This window comes from Lissotriton helveticus, chromosome 2_2, assembly GCF_964261635.1.
Source record: "Lissotriton helveticus chromosome 2_2, aLisHel1.1, whole genome shotgun sequence".
Lineage (NCBI taxonomy): Eukaryota > Metazoa > Chordata > Amphibia > Caudata > Salamandridae > Lissotriton > Lissotriton helveticus.
The window spans coordinates 356614985-356623403 of NC_136060.1; the positions used below are offsets into that span (position 1 = coordinate 356614985).

Sequence of the window (8419 nt, forward strand, 5' to 3'; positions counted from 1 at the left end):
GATACGCCCTACTGAATTGCTGATCTTTCTAGTGCTGTAGAAAGGAGAAGGCAGTGGTCCTTTTTCCTATGCAGACTAAAGGTATGTCAGTAGACTAGTAAAGTATAGGGGAATTCAACAGTATGCATTTCAGAAATACTGATTCGGGTAAGAAACTGGTCCAGGGACTACAAGAAGATGTTCTGAGTAGAGATAGGTTTCAAATCTCCAGTTAAAACTTGGAGCATTACCAGAAAAGGTTTACTGCTGTAAGTCATAATTTTGTCAGCTGGGAAGAGACTCATTTCCCAGAACAAGCCTAGAAACAAAAGGAATGCTACAAATAGGGTCAGGGTTATAGGAAGAAGTGATATTCCCCAAAAACCTGTTCAATGTTCATAGTTTGAGCCATAATTCAGTGGAATCCTTCATGGGATGTTGAACTGAAAATATATTTGCCTCACAATACAGTTGTTTTCCTTAGGGCCAGCTATAAAATATTTCACTGCAAATATATACAGTGGGCCTTAGGAACCCCAGCCACTACTGATAGTATGATGTCTTCCACATAGTGTAGAAGATCCTGAATGTGGTGGATTTTGGCAGACACTGTACTGTATTTGTCTTAGATTCCTGGCAGGGAAATGGTTTCTAACTAGAAGCCATGAGCTTTGGAAAGATGCTAGTCACATGGTCAGGACTATTAGCACGTTTTGCATTTGGACTTGTGAATGTGATGCACTGTCAGACAAACATTGTAATGAGGTCTTGTCTCTTTCAGGTAACTCTCTGATATCATCTCGATGAGATCATAGAATGGCTGTAGATGTGTGAATTAGAATGTGTAATACAATGCACGTTATAATTCATATCAAGGCAAAATTAAAAGTTTAGTCCTCATGAGATCCATAACATGTCTAATATTATCAACTGACTACAAACGTTCTCAAATTTGTAAATGTTTTTGTCCGCATAAAATGCAGAATCTAGGCAAATTTGTAAGTCGTGCATAATTCTGGGAGGTAATGCCCATTAAACACTTGTACCACCTGATGTTATAATTACTGGCCCTGTATTACAGCACCATACTAAGTTTTGCACCACACATTATTGGATGATACAGTAGTACCGCATGTTTTCCCCAGTTGGATGAGTTGAAAGCTCAGCATGGTGAACTTACCCCATAAGATTCCTAGCAGATTTTACCAAGAGAAAATTGTGTAAAGAAATAGTTGCAGGTGCGATAAAGTCCACTTATGGTGCTGTCCTGTTTGATCCCAAACTTCTGTTTGCATTCAAAAAGGAAATCCCAAGTTGCTTCTAACAAGGACATAAACATGGTGTGGAAGATACTATTATTTCACTACAGCACTCCTACCATACATACATACTTGCCCTCCCTCCTTTCCATTCTGGAATACATACCGCTCTTAGCTACTGCACATTCTGAGACATTCTAACAAATCGATCTGGCGTAACGGCCAGAGCTGCCAACTAGAACTGGAGAACCAGGTTTGAGTCTCAATGTCAGCTCAACATCCTGTTAATCTGGGCAAATCATGATATTAAAAACTGCAGAAAAAACTAGATACAGGCTGCAATTTTGTTAGACACAACAGTTCTGAAATGCATTATAAATTCAATACAGTTTTTTACTTATTAAATGTAAGACAATTTCTTATTTTCTCATTTAGGTGCTGATGGGGACTACTGGAGAATATTGGTTCCCGGGACGCACATTGTCAGTGCTCACGCCTTAGGGTACACAAAGGTGATTAAGAAGATCACTCTACCAGCAAACATGATTAAGCCTGGTCGAGTAGACTTTACCTTAAGGCGTACTAAAACTGTCCAACGTCCAAAATTTGATAGTGTCCCACTAGAGGACATTTATGATCGATTCGACCCGTTAGATCAGTTCGACCCCCATAAGCAGCACGGACCAAGTGGAGCAACCGAGGAAGGAGGTGAACCATCAGCAGACAGAGAAAAACCTTGGTGGTGGACATACTTTAGTACTCAAGGTCAAAATAGGCCTGTGTGGCTCCTCAAAAACCATTAGGTGATATCACTGTTTTATTTTCAACTACAGTAGTGCACAATTCCAAACCTTCATTCTCTTCGATGGAGAAAAGGGATTATATGTATGATAATGTTGTAAAAACCCGCATGAAACATTTTAGAAGTAAAAGCTATTCTATGAACGAATGTAGGAATGATATTCTTGAAAGTGAATTTTCCTTCTTTTGTTTTCTTCAGAAATCACTGCTGAGATTTGATACAGATCCCTCCACAATAAGCCATTGTCACACTTTGTAAGCCATGTATCTTGTTTATTGAAAGAGATGTACACATCCAACCTTAAAATTGCAAACCCAGGGATTAGAGCACTTCTAAAAAGGATTAGAGCACTTCTAAAAACTTAGAACAAGGGATACCACAATGGTATAACGCGGTTTAGCTTTATTAAGTGAGAGAGAACTTATTCACTGGAACAGCACTGTATGAAAGATTTTTACTCATAACGCATTTCCTTCAATCCAGTCTGATTTTATAAATGCATTTAATATTTTCTCAAGAACATTTCTTCTCCTGGTTTCTAATGCAAGCATATTTGCTCTTTTGAATAACACATTGTTAGTAAAACAATAAAACAACTTATGTAAACTTATTGATGGACTCTGTACATTTATCTATATGTAACAATGATATGCTCTTTCAAGACTTTCTCAGAATACTCTGCAATGTGGGTGTGTAATGAGGGCTATCTATAAATGACTATTTTACTTTTATTAGTTCTATCTTGCCTCCATCTTACTGAGTGCTGACAGGACATAAAAAACTAATGAACTCATTAATATCAGAGTGGGCAGCCCACATCTTGCTACATCAGAGGATGTCATGGCTTCTGCTGACCTAGCAAAGGACCACTTCAAGAATGTAAACATTAATCACGGCACCTGTGCACGCACGGCTGGCAGGGTTCTACCTACCTTCACTACAGCCACTGATACAGAAGCTAAGTGTAAGGCATTGAACCATTGATGAGTAGTGTCATCTTTGATGCACCCACTGTTTTGTTTTGATGAAACAAACTCCAAATACAGGAGTTTTTCCTTGTGAATATGTGCCATTGATAGAATATACCCAAGCTATGCTTTCTATGTCCATCTTAGAAAGGGAAATCTAAGGAAATACGCCCCTGCCTAAATAGTCGAGGTCACCTTCTATTGACCAGGTCAGATCAATGGTTTCAGATGAAGAAGACATCTAGTGCAATGTCATTGGAAACCCTCACACCTCTAAGTGGTACAAGAGAACAGTGATTTTGACACTGAAGCAGCACAGCCAAATTACAGCCTCACTACTATTTCACAAAACTCTAAGTAAACTCAGAAATACCTTTAAGTGTGTGCATATATGAGTGTGTGACAGTGACGGGCAAGTGTGTACAAATATATATATATTTTTATATTTTCACCAAAATTCGAGATGACGTCATGATATTTACGATGTCCCCACGACCGTACACGGGGGAACCGCACTGGCAATTGTGTCGTCATTGCGAATTGCTAGATTAATAAAATTAATTTTGGACACATAAAATGGTGTTACTAATACTCTTATTTCTCAAACATGGGGTCAGAGTACCTCAACCCTGACCCCTTATGTTAGCTTTCACCAAACTTTTTGCCCCAGGAACTATTCCCGATCAATAAAATGGCAGCCGGAACTTTCTGTTCAGGTAGCGTCCCGCCAATCAGAGCATTCCCGTTGGTGCGCACATTCATGATTAATTACACTATCATTGCAAAATATCTGCGGCCAGAGATATCACTATATTTTTCAGCTTACATTTCCCAGAAAGTACTGAATGGGTTTGCACCAAACAACAAAAAGCACAATCTGCATAGCTACATCTACCTTTCTGCCAAATTTGATGTAATTCCCTTTAGCGGTTCTGGCTGTAGGTTCGCCAACGTGTTCCTATAGGAATTAACATTACAAATTCTGAAGCTTGCTACTCCATCGATGCTCTGCCCTTTGCTGAACCCATATGTTCCCCAGCGATCCTTACACTCGGAAGGCCAGCACCTGGTAGTGGTACCTCGGATAAAACTATCTCGGATGGGTGGCCGCTCATTACGCTATTTAGCTGCAAAATTATGGAACACGTTACCGTTCCAGCTGCGAAGCCTAAATGACCTCTTGACATTTAGGAAAGCCATCAAGACTCATCTTTTTCTGTAACCTGGATCACTAGATACTGTTATGTTAAAGCCTGCTAAGTGGTGGTGATGCAGCTCTCTTTGTACTGTTTGAAAAGCGCCGGTACGCTCCTTAGCTGTAGCAGCTGTGCACTATACAAAAATATATAACATATCATAACATAACAAATACACCCTTCTTTTGTGCCCCTATTTCTCAGTCCCCACTTCATGGATCACCCCTAAACTTTCCATGACACACAAAACCTACTTTGACACTTTTCTTGGAAAATTTCATGCCAAAGTTATAGGCAAGTCAAAAAATGCTTTTCCTATGGAAACTAGGTCCTAACAATATCTACCTAATGGCGACCATCAGTAGGTAATAAATATATACGTATATGTGTGTGTGTATTCTCTGGAAAAAAAGATTACAGTGATGTCATAGTTAGATGAAAATGTCAGTTTTAACAAAACATTTTAAACTACAAACAACACTGAAAGTCACCAGTTATAGTTACCTGAAGTAAGTATAACTCGCATTTCCACCATCCACAGTGTTTTCATTAATGATGTCATTTCAGATGTCATCAGTGATGTTATCAATAACGCCATAGAGCATGTCATAATTGATTAAATATGTAAGGTCATAAGCAGTGCATTGCAAGGCAGCAAGGTGGCTTAATGGAAAAATATCCTCCTCAGCCAATCAGATGACTTTATTATTTGAAGCTGTGGACTACCATAGGAGTCTTGTCCTGTGAACCCAACCTTCCTGATATTCATAAATGTAATTTCTCAAAACACTACTGAACAAATTTTCATCAAATTGCAAAAGGCGCGATTTCTGGGTATCTATCTAGCTTTGTGCCAACTTAGGTGTAATTCTATTCAGCTGTGTGGGCTGTAGTGCTCTACAAAAATCCCTACGTGTCAGTCTGTTTTTCATAAGACATTGTGTACCTGTGTGCGTAAGTGCAAGTTTTTAAATGTGTCCTTACATGTCTCTATGTGTGAGTATAGTAATGCTTTGTCCTCAGCCATGGTATAATGCTGTCTCTTGTTAAATGCTGGTAATTCTTGGCATTTTGTGGAAATAATGATAAGATTATACCTACTGTTGGACCTGGCCCTCTCTGTAGGGGCACCCCAAACCTTTCGCCTTCACTCCCTTCCTTTGCTGAGCTCATTTGTATTGGCTTTTAGGACTCTGTGGACTTTACCACTGCTAACCAGTAGTAAAGTTATTGTGCTCTCTCCTTCAAACATAGTAAAATTAACCTACACCTAAATGGGACACTTCATTTACTTAAAAGTCCCTAGTATACAGTACTATTGGTAACCACCCTCTGTAAATTAAATGCTACTACTGGGCCTGCAGCACTCATTGTGCCACCAACTAAAGTATTATTTTAAAACATTCCTCAAGTCTTCCCCTGCAGCCTGCCTATAGTGCAGTTATAAAATTCCATTTCAACCTCACAAAATAAATCTTTTGCCAGGCCTAAACCTTTCTTTTTAGTACTTATAAAAAGGTTGGGTAGGCCCACAAGCTTAAAGGGCAGGGTGCATTGTATTTAGAAGTATAACATGTATGTTTATGTTTTACATGCCCTAGCATCCCCTAGCAGTGACACAAGTTTTCACTGTTGCAAGGCCTATCTCTCCCATTGACTAACACTGGATAATCTTATCCCATTTTATAAGTGATTATAACTATCAATTGGGACCAGATAGCACTATAGGGCCTGATTCACAAAGGTAAACTTTCACTTTTGTGTAAGGTTACGATTTTTGGGAATTCAGAAAGAAATTATATGTATAGTATCTTTACGACTGACGTTCGTGGCAGAGACTCTGCACATAAACAAACAGGCAACCGTAAAAATACTACTCCTAAAATTCCTTTGTGAATTCCAACAAGGTAGACTCTCACAAAAGTGTAAATTTACCTTTGTTACTCGAATCCATGATGTTTATACTCAAATTAATCGTAATTTAAAAGCCCTTTTAATGGGAAAATCGGATTTTAAGTCACAATTCTGAAAATGCCACTTTTGAAAAGTTTGTATTATCTTGCTCACTTTGCCACTGGGTTCAAGCTAGCCTGGCTGATGACGGCTGATTAACCAGAAACCGGTCCCAGGATGCTTGTTTCCGGTCCAGGAAAGACATGGCTTGGCAGTTCGGGCTAGACTGTTCCCATGAGGCACAGGGTCAGACTGATTTGCATATGGCCATGTCTGAACCGGGGGTGGCAGAGTGAGCTAAAGAATGATGATGGATTAAACCCAGATCAGTTGACTGGGGGTGAGTGCTTGCAATGTTCAACACTTCATCCATCCTCCCCTTTGGTTTTACATTATTTTGCCCTAACCCTTTGTGCTTTCTGGCTGTACCCTGGGTCACATGACTGTGTGAATGGCTCTGCTGTTGAGGTTTGTGTATTTCTGCCAGCCAGTGACAATAAATGGGCGTTAGTGTGGACAGGATGGGCTAAGATGGTTGGGGGAGGAGATGTACCCTGCTCTGCACACTATTCAAATGGGCTTGCCTACAGCACATACAAAGGACCCTGCCACTAGCTTTTTGTTACCCCAGATTTCTTGGCATCTTGGCTGGTGAAGGGAAGGCCGTTCCAAAGCCAGATGCAGGGACGGGACATGGTGTTCCCCAGGTATGAACATTAGATCCTCAGAACAACTTTTCAGTACACCCTTGGACCTGTGGACATGATAGAAGAAGCACTACCCGGCCAATCGATGACTGCCCTGCCACCTGGACTGCCCAGATGCTATCAGAGAGCTGCCCTGCTGCTTGAGGACTTCCTTGCTTTCTAGAATGGAAGACTGGACCTGCTACCTTCATCCTTGGTTAACCTGAGTGACTCCAAGGGCCAGTTAGCCGATCTCATGTCTGAGCTACTGGGACACAACAAGCTCCAGAGGCATCCCTGAAACTTGCCAACAGACCTGCTGCACAGGACCTGCTGTGACCTCCAGCTGGACCTGACAGAGACCTGCGTGTCTCTGCTGGAGTGAGTTCCTGATCCCCAAATGGTGTCTCCCTGACTGGCATCGGTGGACCTCTTTCTGTGAAGAAATGTACAATCATGATGTTTTGAACTCTTCATTATGGTGATCTCTGCATTGCAATGACCGTCAGCGATGACCGGAGATCTGCACTTCATGCTACAGCGATGACAGCCCATGACGCCAAGCCTGCTCTTTATTCTACAGCAACAACCATGGTGACGCTCTCCATGAGCCTGACAGCCTCCTCCACCGGGAATGGAACTCTGCGTGACAGAATATGAAAAGTAACATTTCAGTTGGTCTAACCTGGTCCCTGCATCTGGTCCACACCCCACCGCAATCAACCTGAACTTGTGACTTTCCCTGGTCTAGCCGACCATATGACCCCAAGTGGAGTTTTGTGCTTTTAGGCACTATATCTACTTAAAATTTTAAAACTCTATATATATATGGTTCTATGGATTGCATTTTAGTTGTTCTTGTATCACTTTATTGATTACAATTTCTGTATCTAAATTAATTTGACATTTTTCTAGTGTTGTGTTTCCACTTTATTACTGTTTGTGTGCTGCATTAATACTATGAGTAGGACTCTTGGCACAAAATGTGAAAATGTATATCTGCAGCCAGACTAATTTCAGACTGTATCTGACCTGCACTCCATTGCGGTCGGCTTGAACTTTCAACTTTGACCTGGTACAGTGCAGCCAAATAGCTCTGGTTGGCACTTGTTTATAGGTGCTACTTTTCACTCGATTCTTTAAAAATTCATAACTTTGGTTTTACTGATTACATTTTTGTCAATTTGGTCTTGTTTATTTAAATTAAGCTCTATTTTTCTAACCTGGTGTGGGATATTTTTATGTGGTGTTTTCACTGTTTTACTGATTGCAGTGTTGCTCAAATACTTAACACATTCCCTCTGTGGAGAAGTGTGGCTCAGGGGTTAGAGGCAGCAGACCCAGAAGCTGAGATCGGTCCTGGACCAGGGTTCAATTCCCTGCCTCGGTGGGTCTTGGGCTAAAAATTCCACGGACTCAATAATTCTTGCCCCGGTGCCTCCTCGACTCTCGGGTTCACACTCTGCGACTCTGGGCAATAGCTTGCTTAATCTCCACAACGGCCCCTCGCGGCGGGATGCCTGACTTTCACCTTGTGGATACCCTGATATCTCACAGGGGAATACCAGGACGGGTT

General features: G+C 41.0%; 1 protein-coding gene across 1 annotated transcript in view; it reads left to right on the forward strand.

Annotated features, from left to right (window-relative positions):
• CPZ (carboxypeptidase Z) overlaps positions 1-2650 on the forward strand; it is a 353734-nt gene extending 351084 nt beyond the window's left edge. The window contains exon 11 of the mRNA XM_078678537.1: positions 1674-2650. Coding sequence (XP_078534663.1) covers positions 1674-2041 — 368 coding nt within the window. The 3' untranslated portion in view covers positions 2042-2650. The remainder of the gene's footprint in view (positions 1-1673) is intronic.
• The last annotated feature ends 5769 nt before the right edge of the window (positions 2651-8419 follow it).